General features: G+C 37.8%; 1 protein-coding gene across 1 annotated transcript; it reads left to right on the forward strand.

Annotated features, from left to right (window-relative positions):
* The first annotated feature begins 16,546 nt into the window (after positions 1-16,546).
* LOC128739937 (probable cytochrome P450 28d1) lies at positions 16,547-21,787 on the forward strand. Its single transcript, XM_053835438.1, has 4 exons — positions 16,547-16,802; positions 20,349-20,592; positions 20,658-20,759; positions 20,816-21,787. The coding sequence occupies exons 1-4, from the start codon at positions 16,615-16,617 to the stop codon at positions 21,785-21,787; spliced, it is 1,506 nt and encodes a 501-aa protein (XP_053691413.1). The 5' UTR covers positions 16,547-16,614.
* The last annotated feature ends 283 nt before the right edge of the window (positions 21,788-22,070 follow it).

Below are 22,070 nucleotides of genomic sequence, written 5' to 3' on the forward strand. Positions count from 1 at the left end.
TCGAAATTATGCACATATTTGTCTACAAATGGATATGAGTTAGTGAATAGAACCTATTAACTGCTGGCATTGCCCATGAGCGGTCAAGTCGTTACAAGTAAAAATGTCACTTGAGTCTGCTTAACGACAGATGACGACTGGCGATACCTACTAGCTGAATGTTTGTTTTACATAAATCCTGAATCTCGGATGACCTTTATCACAATCTCGAGTTTTGCAAGTTTCTGCGGAGTTCATGGGTGTTTTTACCTCACAGTAAAGTAAAAAAACAACTGCTTACCCTGATAAAATAAAGCGGATAGCATTTAAACATTCGCCATCATCACAAACCTTTTCGCCGAATACCATTTTGCGGAACACCAATTCTCCATAACGTTGACCATAACGCGGTATATATAGTTTCGCAGAATACCATTTCGCGAAAAACCTTACGCGGAATTTCACGGAAAATCTTTTCGTAGAAAGTACCATTTCGCAGGGGTGACCCAACTGAAAGAAAGTAATAGTGGTCAGTAGATCTAGGAAAATAAACAAACCTAGATAGAGGTGTTCCCTACGAAGGGCTGCCCCCCGCAGTGGCCTGCACTTTCGGATGCAGGTCGCCGGCAACACTCCCGGCCTGTGTCCGTCTCGCCCTGAATCATCTAATGTTACTAATGATAGTTTCTAATGTTTTATGAAAGAGTCTAAAATCGACTCTCGAGTTCGATTAGTTTTTGAGTTACGCAAAAATTTCTATTTTATTTGTATGAGAGGCCTTATCCCCCTACCACAGGGGTGAGGAGTCTCAAACCATCATAAAAGAATTCCTGCCTCCAAAATCCCCCTCATGCCAAATTTGGTTCCATTTGCTTGATTAGTTCTCTAGTTATGAGGATATTTGTATTTCATTTGTATGGGAGCCCCCCCTCCTAAAAAGGTTAAGGGTCCTAATCCATCATAGAAAAAATTCTTGCCTACAAAAACACCCACATGCCAAATATGGTTCTAGTTGATTGATTAGTTCTCGAATTATGAAGAAATTTGTGTTTCATTTGTATAGGAGACCCCCCCCCCCCCCCCACCCCCTCCTAAAGTGAAGAAATTTTGTTTTGAGATATTTCAATGATAGCATCTCCGTGGAAAATCTTGTGAACATTTCTCCCAGACAGGCCTGTCCTGTACTCAGTGCACCTATTTTGATTATTTTACTGATTTTTCACTTCACACTGGGTGTAAACTGGGAATGCACTGTAATCACTTAAGATAGAGCAATACTTAGTTCAGCAATCTTATGGATAATAGTTGACTCTATAAATGCCCCATACATAACATTTTCGAATTTTGGTTGGCAAAGGTGTTACAGTGAAAAAAGTAAAATAGGTGCACTCAGTGCACGACAGCCCTGCTCCCAGATAATATTTTTCCTGGTTTGCTAAAATATATCACTCCAGCGGGCCTTTCCCAGCTCCTCGACTCAAATGTCACATGATGTTTCTTTTCGTTTAAAGCGAGCAAAATAAAAGAAATATGTGAGATATTGTTTTCACAAACATTCTGATTAATTTGAAATGCCAACAGCTCAATAGCTAATATATAATTATATTATATAATATAATTATATAATTGGGGGTTGGTTAGAGTCTGGTAATATTGAAGCATTGCAAAGTTTCTGCTCTTTCTCCTTCACATCTTATCCCAGTAAACAATTTGGTTTGCATATTTCAGTTGCAAGTGAGAGATACAAAATCATATCCGCACGAAAAAGTTTCATTTCACACCATATAAGAACATACAAGTAAGGGTATGAAATGGGGAAGGCAACTAGGAAGAAGCGCCCAACATAGCTCTAGCCATCCCAAGCCCCTACCTAGCGCCTCCACGTGGCCATACCTGGTAACACTTCAATTTGTATAATTGAGTAGCCAAGCTAGGAGGTGCGGGGTCGTGCGGTTTTCAGTTCCTAACCTTACAAATGTAGTTTTAGGCAACCATTAAACCACACGACTTTAATTTCAAGTATTATATGATTTATACTAATTTTTTTGGCAAACTAATCTATTTTCAGAGAGCGAAATAAGGCGCTATATCCTTGGCCAATTGCAGCCTGGCTTCTGGTCTAAATGCCATTAGTTCATCCCTGAGGGTCCGGAGTATCACTTAACCTTTATTAGCAAAGATACTCCCAACGACTGTAAATAAATCATTATCTATGTATATGGGAAGCGTTTGGTACGGGAGGTCCACGCTTTCTTCCTTCCCTTGATTTCAAGGAGTTTGATGGAATTAGGTATTTTTTCTAGTTCCACTTGATTCCTTGGAATTCTCTCTGCGGTACATGCTGCGCAGTTGGCCTGGCCGTTGACAAGAAAAATGATTGATTCAAGTAATCGTCATTTTCCAGGATGCCTTCCAGAATTGGCTGCGTTAGTGTGAGATTAGATTAGATTAGATTAGACACCATATAAGAACATACAAGTAACAAAGTGGATGCACATATAATAAATGTTGATAATTCTATTTTGCATTCTATACAAAAATTTTTGGAACACGCAACTTAACGCTGCTTAATATACGATTAAGATATAACTAAATATTACAATTATCTATACTGCTTTATAATTCACAGCAATGTATATGACAACAAGCACGACTGTAAAACAACTTACGGTACACTTCGCTTTGACATACTCTAATCATTATGCAAGTCCAATGTAAAACTGACATGCGTACGACTTAATGTGAACTTTCTATTACAATCTTGTGTTATCTGGGATTTCACTCCGTTGGATACTTTAAACACCTTTGATTACATTACTTTCTTCTAGATGGAGGGAACCATCTGTTGGAAAGACTACCGTTATAAAAAATTAATTATTGCCTGACATCATTACAAAGGTCAAAGCAACAAAACATGAGGGTTGTCTAATTATTTTAGTTGCATGTAGAACGCCAAGTCAGTCACTAAACAACATTGCAGTACATTTTCAATTTTGTTTTGATGTTAATACTATTTCAGTTTTTATAAATAAATAAAACCTTTGAAATACCGTGTTCTTGTGTCTCAAAGATAGTTGCAGAAATTAGTAGCTGGTCGTTATAAAAAATACTCCTCGCCGGTATACTTGTCAAGATAAGATGTTAGCGACCCTTCCATATATGGTAGAGCAGACAAATCTGATTTTTTATCACATGCTGATAACTTTGTTATCATAAACTGCCATCGTCTGTTGTTCAATCAATGTTACTGCTACGACTGCTTAATAAACCTATCGGTGTGATATAACCATTCTAAATTATTCTTTTAAAAATTAATGGATTCTACTGGATGATACTGAAGGTTTAGATTAGTTCTGGGCAGTAAGTGATATTAATACCATCTGAGAAGTCTAGTTACTGATTTACGTTAAGTTAAATTTTAAAAATATGCACAAGACTGAACTTGAATTCCTCATAAGCTCCATAATCGTTTTGAATGAAATTCCCCTCGAGCCTTCGATTTCCAAATTCAGTGACAATAAATTTGAAGCGAAGATTGCTTCAAATGCTAACAGATTTATTCCATAGTCATGCTACCATTTTTTAAGAAACAATATACAATTGTGAATTGTTTAAAAAGTATAATTTAGACTTATCAAACGACATTCAGACGTTATTCAAAAGTATTACTAGAACACCAGTAGTGCAGCCTGGTTGTTCGAAAAGATACCGATTTTCGCATGCCTATACGTCCGTTTTAGGCAGATTATGGTGCAGATGTGTATTAAAGATACTTTCCCTTGTAAAACGGTGGGCCATCTGCCCAGTGTGGAATACCTTCCTTTATTCCTGTAGGTCTGTTGACTCCGGAACCTGTGCAGATCCCAATTTATTATCCATCTGTAAAGAAACAAATGGTACCGGATGGAAGAACGGACCTTCCATTGTTCCATATAGTGCGTTCGGTCTCAATTACACTATAAGGAATACCCAACATTTTTATATGTAAAAGTTAAAAATCAGCATTACGTTCATATATACATGCTAATAAATCGTATTTGATGCGCGAAATTGACATATCCGTGGTATTTCCGTGGTCCATGCGATGAGGAATAAACATACGTGTTTCATCGATATAAGTAACTAGTTGAGTCCGAATCTTACGATCTTTTGATTTTAAAGTACGTACTATTGAAAAATTGAAAATAATGAAGTATTGTCCAAATGGAAATCCTCACTTTGTGAATGGTTGATGATTTTTTGCGACGATCTAAACCTATACCAATTTGATATCTGTGCTTGGGAAGTAAGCCAAAACAAGTGACAAAGCTACCTCGGCTCAACAAGTTTTCGTAACACCGCGATAAACCTAGACCATTTTGATGTCCTTGCTTGGGAAGTACGCCAGAAAGTAGTGATATCCGTTAATCGTTCGATTAATTCAACTAATCGAATAACACATGGAATATTCGAATAATTTTTAATCGAAAACTGCCAGCACGAGTAGTTGAATTAATCGAACAGTTCAATGGGTACGAATAATCCCCGAATAATGCTCGTTAATCGTTCATAATCGATCGATTAATCGAATTAATCAAAGAAATATCCGAATATTTTTAATCGAACACCACTGGCACGAATATTTGAATTAATCGATTAGTGCAGACAACGCTCACCGATTAATCGGTAATCGAATAATTGAAAATTTCGGACATCACTACCAGAAAGTCATGATTGATGTCTGTTAGGGAAGTGTGCCAGAAAAATTACAAAAGCCCTTTGTTCCAAAAGAGCGCAAATTCTTCAGAAAGAGTTACAAAGCCCCCTCGTTCCAACAAATTTCTTACGATCGCGATTATACCTAATCCAATTTGATGTCTGTGTTAGGGAAGTGTGCCAGAAAAATCACGAAAGCCCTTTGTTCCAAAAGAGCGCAAATTCTTTACGGCAAGACGATTAAACCAAAGCGAATTTAATATCTGTGTTGGAAAAATGCGCTACAATTGCATAGTGTTCGGTTTTAATATGATTCTGTATGGGTACGTATGTTTGCCGTTTCATTGGGACTGTCGTGGAAAGATGTGCTGTTGATAAAATGAGAATGAATTGGTAAAATTCGGGATTGAATCGGTAAAAACGTGGGGGAAGCATTGGTAATAAAATAACCTATAAATTCTGCAAGGTAGCAGGAAAGCAATAGTTTGTGTTCTTGATTTTGTTAAATTGTTTTCAAATGCACATAGAAAGAACTCTGAAATCTTTTGAAGCATGTAGCATGTATACACGAACACGAATGTAATAGCATGTATACAGGAAGAATCGAATGATTACATGCATGGATACATGCTACTATCACTACAAAGAGACTTACGTAGTCCTGCGTCACCTATGCGGTCGTGTCTTGTACACAACCCCTCTGATTTTTCCATTGGTTACGATTTGGAGCCTTCTGCACTTTGTACAAATGCTGTCCCTCTCGGTCCTTTGCTCTCTGAACGAAAAACTTGGACAGATTAAACTTTTTGGCCACATCCCTGACGGAAGCATTGGGATTCCGCCTAAACGCTTTCACACCACGTTTGTGATTCTGATCACCACTAGTAATAGAACATCCATTTTGACCATATTTCTCCTTCCGTTCGATGCTAAGAGTTTTGTAGTAACGTTAAATCACATGACTCACCATTGACTGCACGATTCCGAGTTGTTTTCCGATGTCCCGATGAAAAAGTTGAGGATTTTGCATGCGCAAAATAAATTCGCAACGTTGCTTTTCGGGTGACGCCATTTTTTCCATATTTCGAAAAACTGATCGCTATAAAAATACAGTATAAGTAATATACACTAAATTACTTGTACCCAAATTTTCAAGGGAAAATATCCAACGGGTAATTTTCTACAGCATTTCTTCCGTTGTGCAATTTGATGTGGGACACACTGTATCACCTCGTCCGCTTCTTGTACGAAGATGGTATTATGTCGTCCGGATCTGGAGACTTCATAGGTTCAAAGGAGCTGAGTGCCCAACTGATTGAAGCCTTCGTAAACAGTCGGCGTGTAAGTAGAACCGAGTCATTTGACACATAGCGTGATGACTCATGTTGCCGCTGCCCATCGATGTCGCTTCCAGTAGTCACTGTCGTACGAAGGAAACACGTGTTCATAAGAACTTCCAACGTAGTAATAGTGAAACTACCATCCTCTTCTTTTAGCACACTTTTGGGAGTCGCGCAACCACATGGATACTCTCGTCAAGACTTCCTTTTCGCTTTGCAAAGCTCTGCGTTGCCATAATTCCAGAACGTCTTGACTGTTCTCCACCAAACTTGGTACAAATGTTCCTTGATATAAGTGAATCAATACTGGGGGGTTTACAAAAGGAGCGTAATCCCGATAAAGGAGGGGAGGGCCTAATACGTAAAAGGGAATGCGTTTCTCTTGCATTCAACCCAATTGCAGTTGCGCAATTGGCTGGGGGACAAGAAAGCGAAGGGGGTTGTTGGGGTTGGAAGGAATATGAGTATGAATATATATTTGTAAGTTTTTTGACAATTTTTAATCCAACAAATTGAATTCATTGTTGAAAACACAGTGCACTGTGTTTGTAGGATTACATCTGCTGTTAAATGATTCAAGATTATGTTCTTATCAAAACATTCTGCAAATGAGAATAGTAACCCCTGAAATATTAAGGCCCAGACACAATGGGCCGTATGAATAAAAGTATAAGGGTCCATGCCTAGTGGCACGGGCCCAGGCTTGAAGTAGGACTACGAATGTAGAGCAATTCGTCTCCCAATCGTAACACCGGACAGAGCATTTCCCACCAATTTAAGCCGTTCTGCTTCCGCGACCAAAATTTGGGTTTTCCAGCTTATTTAATATTCTATTATAGCAGCTTATTGTCAATTGCAAGTAAAATTGTACCATCCAAAGTGCGATATCGCTCATAAAAGTGCTATTTTGCATTAAATCGTTTCGGTATCTTCGGCGCACTTTTTCGTTATCTTCCAAGCAATAAGTGCGCCGAAGAAACCGAAACGATTTAAGCTAAAATAGCACTTTTATGAGCGATTGCACACTTATTGATTGGACAATTTTCCTTGCAATTGACAATAATAGATCGATGTTTCGAATCCAACACGGTCGGCGTAATTTACACTCCACACCAAACAATAACCGGCTGCTGCCGAGTTTTACCACCTTTGCCGTGTCCAGAAAGGGAGATAAAATCGTAACTCTCATTATTATTTGTAACTCAAACAACGCGAAAATGATGCCGTTCGCAAAATCAATTCAACTGCTTCATATACTTATTCAGTAGTTCTTAAAAGAACTGATTGTTTTTTACCAGCTGTTAGTAATACGAATCGAAGAAATTTACTGCTTGGCAGCAGCTTTTTTCGGACCGCATTCTCCGTTAGAACTTGTTTTGGCTTTGGAGTTTTCGATGCCTTTGCTATGGTCTTCATTGACTTAGTAATCTTGCTTCTCGCTAGCAAGTTTGGAAGGCGAACGAACCGGAAGCGCCAGTTCTTTGTTTGGACCAGCTTTCTCTTGTTGAAAACTAACTTCAAAGCCTTTTTCACGAATATGTCCAACTTTGAAACGTCACAATTGTAGCTGGCGGCGATATACTTCTAGACGGCTTGCAACGAAGATCCGTTGACTCTTCGATTTATTGGCGTCTCGCTTAGTGAATTTGGATGTCTTCGTTGCCTTATTCCGGGGAAGTAGCAACAGCTGAAGCTCAACGATTTTCGAGCGGATTCTATAGACCGTAAATTAAATACAATCAAACTTTGATCCCTTTGATTCAAAGGGAATTTAATCCATAGCTCTTCTCCTATATACTTCTGTCATCCGTGTTAGGGAAGCATTGGCGTGGGAAGGCAAAAATAAAATTAAAGCAACGCCATGAGTTAGAAGACCGCGAGTCACCACATATTTAACGTTTTATAGATCATATCAGAAGAAATTCTTCATGATTTAAAGAATCAGCGACATTTGGAAATTTAATTAAAGAAATTTAGTATACAGAAAATTTTCATCTCTTCATAAACAAATTTGTTCGTCCTAAAAAGGACGGGTTGTGGTTGAAAATCCGGCCAGCAGAATGGCTTGAATGTTTGAAACAACACCTCCCAGGGCAATGGTGACAATGGTTACCGGACAGAGCATTTTCCATTGATTCAAGCTCTTCCGCTCCCCGCAACTATTTGGTTCTAATATAGCTGATAATAGATCGATGCTCCGGCAACCAACGCGTTCGGCGCACTCTACACCAAACAATGATCCGCTGCTGCTGCTGCTGCTGCAGCCGCTGCGCTGCGTTTTACTAGTTTGTCCTTGCCGAGTCCAGTGAGGGAGATACAATCGCAACTCTCTGCTGTCTGTTCTGCACCGTACCGATGCCAATGCGAAAATGATGCCGTTCGCCGGCTTACTTCTGATTATATACCAGAGCAAACGGCAGCAAGTTGTAACAAAGGCGGATCAACGTAGGGTAGAGAATCATAGACACGAAAGAAAGGCGGTACAACGTACAACGAAACCGTACATTTTTTGAACAAAACCGGTGTCCGGTGGTTCCTTAATGAAGAGCTACCAGTTTCTGCAGAGCAACCTAATATGAAGCATCGTCTTCATGCCACAGAAAACCAGTGGAAAGGCCGCAAAGCGCGATAGGAAAAAGAAGAAGAAGCCACGCCACTAGGAGAGCAACGCTATTTTCTTTCATTTAATGCCGACAGGGATGGCACAGCAACGGGCATGGCAGACGTGCACTCACAGTTGTGTGTGGTTGTGCCGGGTGAGTTTGCCAAGCGCGCCGTCTCGGAAGGTACCAAGGTATACCGGCCTATAGTAAATGTGTCTTGTCAGGCTTCTGTAACTATACAATTAGCCCTTTTTAGGGCCTAATATATAAATGATTGTTTCTCTCAGAGAAAAAACTGCGCTGATAGCCCATTGCGTAGACCAAGGCCATAGATTTGATCTGACCAATACTAAAATTATCGATCACAGTTACAAAAAATATCCACTACCTATACTAGAAATGTGCCATATCTCAAATTCTAGCAACTCCATCAACAAGCGTACCGACGTAGAAGGCCTCAACCATACATACTCAGGATTATTAGCTTCTCTTAAACCCACCAACACCCCTTTACCATAGCACTATAGCCAGATATTCAAACATAAACCAGGTACAATAAGTGGACGTTAGACCGACAGTGCAAAGAAAAACCAAATCGTGACAATTTAATTTAATTTAACAGACAGGAAAACAGATGTGCAACAAAAATAACTTAGGACATGTTACTTTAACTAAACAAAGACAATTGACAAAGGACAGACAGTATTGTACGTATAAAATTGAAAATTAACAAAATTTGTAACATATCTAACACCCAATGTATCGTAGAAATCCTTGATAAAGACTACAAAATATAGTCGAAACGTCGGAGAAAGTACAAAATCTGTTCTGATTTATCAAGACTGACAGCCGATAAAAATAAATATAAAATTTCACAGTCGACAAAACATACCCAATTAAGCAATGGCGAATACAGCACACCCAAGCTTCTACTACTACATTGACATACACTACGGTCACGAAACCACACAAAGACTAAAACAGTATGCAACCCTGAATATCAAACTAGCAAACATGGTGAGCCGAAAAAACTTCCTAATAAAGTGTAGAAAGGACGGAATAAGTCCTGCACATATTACCAACGCATTCAAATGCATACATTCTCTACTAGAGGAAAACAGTCCATACTTAAACAAAATCTCCAAGAATATCGAACGGTTCAAGAGGTCAATACTGTCTGTTGAAATACAACACACATTCTACAAAATCAAACAGATAAACCAACAGATTCACCAGCACAAGCAAGATATCAATAGATCAGTCGACAGTGAAATACGAAAAACCTTCTTTTTCACACAAGAGGTAGCGTATCAGAACTGTTTACACCGCAAAACTAAAAGTACCGAAAAGAAACTACGGAACATTCAAACCAAAACAGAAAACCGAGAAACATTAATACCTGGATTCAACGAGAATGCACTTTACAACGCCACCAACCAGCAGTTACCAAAAACCGTTAGCGCCCTGCTGAGCCTGGGCCCAAAATTCGCACTTCCGTATACCACTATATACCAGCTCCCAACATACCATCTAATTGCCGATATAGAATCAATATTACGATTGAATCCGGATAAAACCGTACAGAACGAAACCAGATGTCAAATAGTCAATGCTGTTCAGAATCACATCCAGAAAATGAAGACACAAAACCAAAATACCCGCCTCACGTCCTTTTGCAAAGCTGCTGTAAAAGACACAAAAAGCTTTCTAAAGGAAAACCCAAACATCCGTATCATACCTGCCGACAAGGGGAACCGAACTGTCATAATGGATATCGAAGACTACCGTGCCAAGATGACCAAACTACTGCAAGATCCAAATACATACAAACAGATAACCAGAGACCCAACAAGCAGATACCAAACTAGGAACAACAAAATTGCACAACGCCTACTAGACTTACAGCTGATCGACCATCGAACGTACTACTTCATAAAAACCAATACAGCCACATGCCCCCGAATATACGGTCAACCCAAAGCCCATAAACCAGACCTGCCACTCCGCCCCGTCGTACCGAACGTCACCGCTCCATCCTACAACCTCTCAAAGTACGTAAGCCAAATACTACAGAAATCCACAAAAAGTCCGTACAACGTTAAAGACTCGTTTACGTTCTGCCAATTCATTAACTCAGTCACACTGCCACAAAATCACATCATGATTTCTCTCGATGTGATCTCACTATTTACCAACATTCCACAAGACTTAGTGACGAAAGCAATAATAGACAACTGGCAACAGATCAGGACAAACACCAACATCTGTTTAGATATCTTTCTAGAGATGGTCACATTTTGTATGGAATGCAGTTACTTTCAATTCGATAATAAATACTATCAGCAAGTCAGCGGAACTGCTATGGGGAATCCGCTCTCACCCATTCTAGCCGAAATCGTAATGGATACTCTAATAGACAACATAGTCAGGTCAATCAACACGCCCATAACTATAATCAAAAAATATGTAGATGATTTATTCCTAGCCGTTCAACAAGATAAAGTGTCACAAATACTCAAATCCTTCAACAATTACCACCCAATGCTACAGTTTACCTGCGAAGAAGAAAAGGACATGCAATTACCATACTTAGATATGCTACTAATCCGCAAAAACAACCAAACCATCCGCACACAATGGTACACCAAAAGTATAGCCTCAGGTAGACTTATGAACTACCACTCGTTCCACCCGTTAAGCCAGAAAATGAACACCGCTATCAACTTTATCACGCGTGTTGATAAGCTGTCCACGGACTATACCACCACGCAGAAATACACCATCATTAGAACACATCTACAGCGCAATGACTATCCAGCCAGACTCATCAACAGATGCTGGAACCGATATGTGAATCAAAACACCCCAACCGTCGTTAATCAATCACCAACTGCAAACCAAACACCCGATCACCACCACCCGCCAGCCCCGCAGATCCCACCACCAGTACAGAACATGCCAGCCCCGCCGAGCCCACCACCAGTACAGAACATGCCATCACAGGATTATCAACAAAATAAACCGCCAACGCGTATTCTAACGACACACACGCCGCCAATGTCCATACAACCGTCCAACACGAGCCCAGCTAAGAATCTACCAGACGAACAGATCTACAGATCCATCCCACACATCGCCGAACTGTCACCCCGCATTGCCAAAATTCTCAGGAGAGGATTTGGCAATATCAAACTAGCATACACTACCACCAACAATATAAACACCTTCATCCCTCCAGTGAAAGACATCATACCACCGTCACAACAACACAACGTCATCTACAGTATAAAATGCCACGATTGCGAGTCGGTTTACATTGGTATGACTACTAACCATCTGAAAACGAGACTCTCCGGACATCAAACGACCGTCAATCAGCTGGACAAACTACTGAGCAACGGACTCTCTGCAAGCGACCACCAGATTGTTTCTCTCAGAGAAAAAACTGCGCTGATAGCCCATTGCGTAGACCAAGGCCATAGATTTGATCTGACCAATACTAAAATTATCGATCACAGTTACAAAAAATATCCACTACCTATACTAGAAATGTGCCATATCTCAAATTCTAGCAACTCCATCAACAAGCGTACCGACGTAGAAGGCCTCAACCATACATACTCAGGATTATTAGCTTCTCTTAAACCCACCAACACCCCTTTACCATAGCACTATAGCCAGATATTCAAACATAAACCAGGTACAATAAGTGGACGTTAGACCGACAGTGCAAAGAAAAACCAAATCGTGACAATTTAATTTAATTTAACAGACAGGAAAACAGATGTGCAACAAAAATAACTTAGGACATGTTACTTTAACTAAACAAAGACAATTGACAAAGGACAGACAGTATTGTACGTATAAAATTGAAAATTAACAAAATTTGTAACATATCTAACACCCAATGTATCGTAGAAATCCTTGATAAAGACTACAAAATATAGTCGAAACGTCGGAGAAAGTACAAAATCTGTTCTGATTTATCAAGACTGACAGCCGATAAAAATAAATATATATAAATGAAGATGCAATTCGATTTTCTCACTAAACGCTTTGCCTCGAATTACGAAGTGGCGCAGTTTTCTTTTCAAAGAATTTTGCCAGGTAATGTGGCTTTTCCGTTTCATGCTTTCCAGAAAGAATCACGAAATGGCATAATTTTGCATATGTAGGTAGGTATATGATCAGTTGTATTCAGTAAGTATGTTATAGTACAGGACAATTATTCAATAACTTTTTCTGCTCATTAACGAGCGCTTTTATTGAAACTGTTGGAAATTGGTGTGGAACTTTTATATTTAATAATTTGGCTAAACTATAATGGTCTTTTCGACTCCATAATGGATCTGTTGTGGGAAAGTTGCTGGAAAGAAGGCAACTTATTAAAACAAAATGAAACTGTGAATGCTTGCATCTGTTTGTTCATTTGTTACAATAACCTGATGCTTTTAACATGAGTTCGCAATATTTGTCGTAATGCCGTTTAAACATCCAATTACTGTACGTGTTAAAGCTTGGATAAATAAACTGCCAACTTGTCATGTGCATTTTTAAATGAGGAATATCATTCATGAGAAAAATCAATTCAACTGCTTCATATACTTATTCAGTAGTTCTTAAAAGAACTGATTGTTTTCTACCAGATATTAATAATACAAATCGAAGAAATTTACTGCTTGGCAGCAGCTTTTTTCGGACCGCATTCTCCTTGGAACGACTTTTTTGGCTTTGGATCGTTATTCTCGGTACCGATGCCCATGCGAAAATGATGTGGTTCCTCGGATTACCGTTGGTTATATATCAGAGCAAACGGCAGCAATTTGTAACAAAGGCTGATCCACGTAGAAAAGGGAATGGCAGAGAAGAAAATAAGGCGTGACTTTGTACGTTGTTTGAAGCTTCCAGATTCTGTAGATCAAGCATCGTCTTCATGTCATGGCACCGACAACCAGTGGAAAGGCCGCAAAAAGCGATAGGAAGAAGAAGAAGCCACGCCGCTAGGAGAGCTACGCTATTTTCTTTCGTTTGTTGACTACGGCTCAGTCAAGCATAATATCAAGTTATAGTGAGTGTGGCTGGCTGCCGGGTGAGTTTGCCATGCGCGCGCCGTCTCGGAACGTACCGAAACAGTCACCAAAGTACAAATACTCATAGTAAATGTATCTGGTCAGGTTTCTGTAACTATCCAACAATTAGCCCTTTTTAGGGCCAAATATATACATGAAGATGCAATTCGATTTTCTCACTAAACGCTTCGTCTCGAATTACGAAGTGGCGCAGTTTGCTTTTCAGAGGATTTTGCCATGTAATATAGTTTAAACATTACTGGCGGGCTCGTACGTTCATACTTGATAAACTTCCAATTTGTCATGTTCATTTTAAATTGAGGAAAAATGTGAGAAAAATCAATTTAACTGCTTCGTACACTTATTCAGTAGTTCTTAAAAGAACTGATTGTTTTCTACCAGATACTAGTAATGCAAATCAAGGAAATTTACATCTGGGCAGCAGCTTTTTTCGTGCCACCTTCTCCGCTGGAACGACTTCTTTTGGCGGCTTTCGGTGCCTTTGCTGTGGATTCCATTGGCTTAGTAGATTTTTGTTCGGGGGCAGCCGCATATTTACTCCAGTAGTACAGCTTTAATCGGAGCCGCTTTTACAGCAGTTAGCAAATTTAATTTGTTTTCGTCCGTTTTATCAACCTTGAACGAATCGGAAGCGCCTGCTCTCTTTGTTTGGACCAGCTTTTCGACCTTTTCGACAGCTACCTAATTTCAAAACCATTTTCACGAATGTGACCAAGCTTGAAACGTCACAATTGTGGCTGGCGGCGATTTACTTGAAGACGGCTTGCAGCGAAGATCCGTTGATTATTCAGGGCATTGATAGCAGCGAAAACCATATCGTTCGCTGGCGGACGAGTCGATGGCTTCTTCGGTTTGTTGGCGTCTCGCTCAGTGAATTTGGATGTCTTCGATGCCTTATTCCGGAGAAGCAGCAAGCAGCAACAGCTAAAGCCTAACAATTTTCGAACGGATTCTATTACAAGGCGTAAACTAAATACAATCAAAGGAAGCTTAAACCATAGCTCATCTCGTATATATTTCTGTCATCTGTGCTTGGGAAGCATTGACGTGGGGAGGGAAAAAAATGAAAATATTGAATTAATGAATATTCGTCTAATATTTTCTTAATTATTACATGTCTGTTAGGGAAACATGTAATAAACTATGTAGAAATGAATTTTTTGAAAAATTTCCAATCGATTGATACCAATATCTCTAGAATCTATTGAGAGATGACTGAGTTATAAGCGTGTAAACCATAACCACTTTTCGTTACATCAGTGTTGGGTACCGCTAATTCGCTAATTCGCTAACCGACCAATCGAGAAACGCTAGTTATACTTTATAATTTATACTCAAACTAGCCGAATTGCTGCTGGGCCATGATTCTAAATGAAGTGCCGCTGTTTATTTTAAAAATTAATAAACTGTAATCATTTTATCCATTATAATAGGTTTTGATCTTAGGTAAATTAAGAAAAGCCATGTAATAAATGTAAATTACAAATAATTTGTACAGTGATAGATTACAATGCAAGTCATTGCGATATGTTCAAAAATAAACAGTAACTGGTAATTTGCAGTTTGCGATTAGTGATTAGCGAAATTACCACGATTATCGAACAAATTGTATCGGTTAGCGAATTAGCGAATTAGCGGTGCCCAACACTGCGTTACATGTTCCCTTTTCGTTTTTCTGAAGTGCACCCCAATATAGAAATCAAAGAAGTAGTCCTACTTCAAAACAGTTTGCTTTGCTTTTCCCGTTTAAATCATATGAGAGCATTTGCTCTAACTCTTTTATTCATACGGTCTAATGTATACGGATTTTACTACGTTGCGGATATTTGACAGAAAACCCATGGAAAAACTGTCAAATTGCCGCAACGTAGTTAAATCCGTATGCATTGTATTTGGACCTTTAGTTTCTTTCGTATGCGTTCATGAAGTGCTGAGATAAATTTTTTTTGTAATTTATTTCGAAGGTTGTCATTTAAAACGCTATTAAAACCCACCCACTAAAACCTAAAGTAATACTGAGTGGTAACGGAAGTAATAGGGAATGGTGATTGTTTATTTAGAAATCAATCCAACATTCAATACCAGCGGTAACATTTGAAAAGAATGTAATACTGGAAAAATAGTAACATGAAATTAAATTTGACTTTTTTTTCAAAGTCACCTAACATCCAAATGTGAAACATTCAAACAAAGTCTAATGTGAGCTGTGTGCGATGATAGTGCAAATTTCAACAGCTTCCAATTGAATATTATGATGATGACCTTTCATTCGTCTTGTTATCACTCTGTCGTATATTGAACAGTGGAATTGTTTCTTGAAAATCAGAATATAAAATAGATATGAATTATTAACACATTCTTATGACATATTTTATTCAACACGTCTTCAATAAAAAATCACGTATTATTTGGTAAAAGTCTATTTTCAGTTTGTGACATAAAAATTAGACGAGTTAAAAATAGAATCTACGACTGTAGAGCGCTCCAATGCAGAACACTGTTCTACCGTTTTCATGGTGAAGATAACGTCTACGCATCGCAGACCAAAATATTTAGGACACATTCATGTCAGTGTTGTAAATGTATATAACTGAAACTACTGATAACTGAAACTAAGCAACTTCGCCTAAATGTGAAAAATCTGTCGAACCCTTCGTAATTCAAACAACGTACCTATTTCTTAATAAATATTCTTGTTTTTAAATTTGTTCTTTGACTTTTGAACGGCAGTTTGACTCGGAGATAAACAAACCAGACGCGAGCAAAACATTCGTTTACGCAGTCCATCCAGTCCACACTTGATCAACTCATATAATTGGCCATGATTGAATTTTGCTTCTGCCGAAATGCAGTCTACTATCAGTAGTATGATTCTGACCGTCGAGCCGTTAGCAAGTGACATTGAAAATGTGGTGGACTTTAGCAGCAATTTTAGCCGGCTTGCTCGCTGCTGTGTACTTGTATCTTATTTGGGATTTCAACCGGTGGAAAAAAGCTGGGATAGTGGGACCCAAACCTAGAGTGCTATTTGGAAATCTTCCTAGCTTGTTGACCCAGAAGGAGCATATTTATTATGATATGGAACGAATTTATAAGTGAGTTGTTGAAGTTTTCCATGGTGCACAAGAGAAAATAATAACCTTCTTGGGCTTGGTCATGTAGATAAAATAATTAAACCGGAAAATATGTCATGCCTCACAGTTTGAACTATCATATTATTCAATCAATTTATTTTCAAAATGCTAGGGCTGTTAGAAAAGTATCTGATGAGAGAACAAATGGAAGCATTGGAAGTTCACCCTTAAAATAGTCTCCTTGTTGCTTCATATAATTTCTCTCAGACTTTTTAATGTTTTAAAAGCATTCCGATAAGGCGTCTTCAAGAATGGAGTATAGCTCTACTCTCGTTGCAATAGCCTGTCAGAAGTCGCTGTGATTCATATCAGGAGGATAAGATAAACCTGGTGAACCATAGAAATCTGGGTTCTCACCAACAAAGTCTGAATCAAGTGCGGGACGTGTATATTGCAGTATGTTTCCTACAACTCTGGTCTCTTGCGCCGCATAGCATCATGTATGCGAAGTAGAGTGTCCCAAAATAGCACTATGTCAGAAAACCCGGGGGCTCACCCCTCAAATGATAGCTTAGGGTGTCACAACAAAACTTTTATATGACGTCAACATTGGTTGCCGCGATTTAGGGGTCGCACATTTGAGTTTTATGGAAAAATGGCATTTTTCAGGAGTAAATTCAAAAAAATATTTTTAGAAATGTTATAATAGATGAAACAAGGTACCTAACTATTTTTTTCACAATCATTGGGACCTAATACATCCATAAAAAAGTTATGGTGGCATGTCTGGATTCATATTTGGTTACAAAAATTTATTGAATTTGGCAAAAATTTAAAATTTTCGAAATTTCATTTAATTAAACATCAAAACAGGGTATCAAACAGTGTCTTAGAGCAACGTAGCTATACTGTAAAGATGGGAAATTTTATGACGAACAACTTTGCCGAAGAAAGTAAGGATGTATCTTTAAATCTCGCTGAGATATTCACCGTTTTCTGAAGGCGGAACAAATCACTTTTCTGTAATTTTCAAATTTTAGCAGTTTCAGGTGCAAGAGGTAAATGAAAAAACTTGAACTGTTTACTCTAAACGTCACTTACGTTTTTGATAAGAGGAAACATGCACCTTCCAAAAAATTTGGCACCATTTAGGCTCAAGTATCACTTCTAAAAAGGGCGTATTTATTTTAATAGGTGCTATGTTTGAGAAATTGTATCTCCTGAAACTAGGTTTGCTCCATAATGAAGCCTAAGCGTGAGTTTTTGAAAAATGAATTTTAAACATGAAAAAATAAAGACTGAAAAAAAATTCACTATGCTCCAAAGTCAGGAAAAAATGTAAAATTAAAATATTCAGGAAATGGTAACCTCGATTTATTTTTGGAAAAATAGTGGTGATTTGATACATTTTGAGACTTTTTCTGAAATGGAGCAACATTTATCAAAGGATTTTGTAGAACAACGACTTTTATGAATATTTTGTAACCTAAGATTTTTATTATATTTCTTATTACTATTCTTATATTTCTCGTTATACATATATGTAATTTGAATTTTAGAACAACTTCATATGTGCTTGACAACACGTGTTGTCGTAATTAGCTTCTAAACGTTCACGTTCACTTGTGTTGTAATTAGCTTCTAAATGCAGCCGTATTTAGGATATTTAAAAAAAAGTTTAAAATATTTTATATTTTTATTATAAACGTGCCGTTTTCATATGTTATCCGCGTTATATTACCATGTTAGCAACTAGAATTAATATTTGCCTGAATACACCTTGCTGATTCTACCATCTACTGATAGTACAAAAAGGGTCAAAAAAAATTTCAGTGTTTATTTTTTCAGTTTGAAAAATCAATTTTCTACAACTCACGCTTAGGCATCATTTTGCAGCAACCCTAGTTTCGAGAGATACAATTTTTCAAACATAGTACCTATTAAAATAAATACGCCCTTTTTTAAAGTGATTCTTGAGCCTAAATGGTGCCAAATTCTGTGGAAGGTGCATATTTCTTCCTATCCAACACGTAAGTAACGTTTGAAAGACATACTTCAAGTTTTATCATTCTCCTTTTTGACGTGGAACTACTAAAATTTGAAAATTACGAAAATATGTTTGGTCCCGCCTTCAGAAAAACGTGAATACCTCAGCGAGATTTGAAGATACGTCCATACTTTCTTCGGCAAAGTTGTTCGTCATAAAATTTCCCATCTATACAGTATAGGTACGTTACTCTGAGATAGTGTTCGATACCCTGTTTTGACGTTTATTTAAATGAAATTTCGAAAATTTTAAATTTTTGACGAATTCCATAAATTTTTGCAACCAAATATGACTCCAGACATGCCACCATAATTTTTTTATGAATGTATGAGATCCCAATGATTGTGAAAAAAATAGTTAGGTACCTTGTTTCATCTATTATAACATTTCTAAAAATATTATTTTGAATTTACTCCTGAAAAATGCCATTTTTTCATAAAACTCAAATGTGCGACCCCTAAATCGCGGCAACCAATGTTGACGTCATATAAAAGTTTTATTGTGACACCCTAAGCTATCATTTGAGGGGTGAGCCCCCGGATTTTCTGACATAGTGCTATTTTGGGACACTCTAATGCGAAGGCTTATATCCCTTGGTGATCTATGACGATTGTTTGATCCTATAGTGCATGCTCGTGGTTGGACATATCGGCCGCCCAAAGTGTGGAATGCGCTCCATTAATATAGGCCATGTTAAAGCCTGTTGTGTCGTTAATCTATGTGATGGCCATGGCATCGGTCACCGTCTGAGTCAGAATGTAAGAACTTGGCTGTCACATAGTTGTTGGCGAAATTTGATATCTATACTAAAAAGGGGTTGAATAGGATATTTTTCGAGAAATGCTTATGCACACCGCAGTACAGGTTATATTAACAATACAGCACTCGTTCGCTAATTGCACCCAAATTTAAATTTGGAAAAGGAAAGATACTGGAAAACAAAATTATATTAATTAATTTTAATTATTCAATAATATACAATGCAATAACTTGTAACTGTTCTAGTAAACCATTGTTCGGTGATGATTGAAATCAAATAGATGACAAAATAGTAACGGTACGGTACTTAGAATTCGTAAATCGGTTTTTAAAGAGTTCTTCCTTATATGTTAATTTTCTGTGCTTGCTATTTCTCGTAATTTCATATTTTTTTCTTTGCTGTGCAACTATCATGCAATTAGCGGACATGCAATAAAAAGACGGTGCAACTAAAGGACGTGCAATTGGCGCACGAGTGCTGTATATAAAAATGCATTAGTTACAACTTTTGACGCTCATGGATGGTTGAATAGTTAATGCCTAATATGAAAAATGAAAAATTAAGCTCGAACTATTTTCATAGTTTTGCGGTCGTAACTTAGAAACAAAAAGTAATGCTTTCGTGAGATTTTCACCATTGAAAACCTAAAATTTATAGAAGAAATTATTTTAAAATTTCCATCAAGTAGAATATAGCCTTGCAAAAGTGTTCTCTTTCTGAACAGTTTTTACAAATAAATGCTAAATTATTTTCGTTTCAGTAATTTCAAGGGCGAACCTGTGGTAGGCTTATACAGCATACGTACTCCACAGTTGATGATTCGTGATCCGGAACTAATTAAGGAGGTTCTTTCGAAGAGTTTTAACCATTTCGCGGCAAATCAATTCTCCGATTTAGTTGATGAAAAATCCGATCCTTTGTTTGCTCGAAATCCATTCTCATTATCGGGAGAAAAGTGGAAAAATCGGCGAGCGGAAATAACTCCTGCTTTTACGAATAATCGGGCAAGTTTGTACAAAAAACATAGCTATCGCAAAACAAAATTATGGTTTATTTAAAACAATTACAGATCAAAGCACTCTACACGTTAATTGAGGAAGTATGCATCAGAATGACGGAATATCTGAATCAGAAAATTAAACAAAACGAATCGCCATTTGATATTAAAGAGGTAGGTAACAGCTCTGATTGCACATTGAAAATTATAAATATTATTTCTACTGCTAGATAATGGCCAAGTACACCACTGATGTTGTATCAAACTGCATTTTTGCGATTGATGCGCAGTCATTTAAGAAAGATAAACCAGAAATACGCGAAATGGGCCGCAAGATAATGGAATTTAACTTCAGCGCTCAATTTGCAATGATTATGTTGACATTTTTCCCAGCAATAAAACGATTTTATAAATTTTCATTCGTTCGGAAGGAAGTGGAGGATTTTTTTATCCGCATAATGACAGACGCTATACGCTACCGTAAGCAAAATAATATAGTACGGAATGATTATCTGGATCACCTTCTAACCTTGGAAGAGAAGAAACAAATTTCTGAAATAGATATTGCTGGGCATGGAGTATCGTTCTTTGCCGATGGATTCGAAACATCCAGTTTAGTAATGGCATACTGTCTTTTTGATATAGCATCTCACCCGAAAGTACAAGAGGAACTAAGGAATGAAATTCGTGATTTCCAAAAAAACAGAGGCGGTATAACATATGAAAATCTCGGAGAAATGACATACCTTGACCAAGTTCTCAACGAATCGCTTCGTATTCATCCAATTATTCCGAATCTTTCTAAAGATTGTACCAAGGACATTGTTCTAAACGGTCCCAAGGATAAGAAAATCCATGTAACAACCGGCACTACCGTAATTATCCCATTCTTTGTCCATCTGGATGCAGAATATTACGATGAACCTGAGAAATACAAACCGGAAAGGTTTTCACCGGAAAATGGAGGTACTAAACCGTATAAAGAAAAGGGGGTATTTTTACCATTTGGAGATGGGCCCCGGATGTGCTTGGGTATGCGTTTCGCTTTAACGCAAGCAAAGCGAGGCATTCTGGAAATAATTGATAAGTTTGATATCACAGTTAACCCAAAAACTAGGGTTCCACTTAAATTCGAACCAAAGATGCTGATGCAATATCCAATAGGAGGAATTTGGTTGGACCTTGAAGCAACAAAAAACTAAATGATATAATATATTAGTAATTGTTATTCGGAATAATAAAAATAAGATATACTCGAATTGACTTTTAGATGACTGCTTCAAAATTATAAATGTAAACTAATATTTCCAATTCTAAAAACTTTGATGAAGGCAAGAATAGAGTCTCAACCTTTTAGCACAGACTGACAGACGTAACACTGAAGCCTCATTCCATCGTCAATAAAAACGATCATTTTAAATTTTCGCTTGATGTCAGATATTATACAAGTAAATTTATAGCATTGCCAAATTTATAGCAACCTAC

The sequence above is a fragment of the Sabethes cyaneus genome, chromosome 3 (assembly GCF_943734655.1).
Source record: "Sabethes cyaneus chromosome 3, idSabCyanKW18_F2, whole genome shotgun sequence".
Lineage (NCBI taxonomy): Eukaryota > Metazoa > Arthropoda > Insecta > Diptera > Culicidae > Sabethes > Sabethes cyaneus.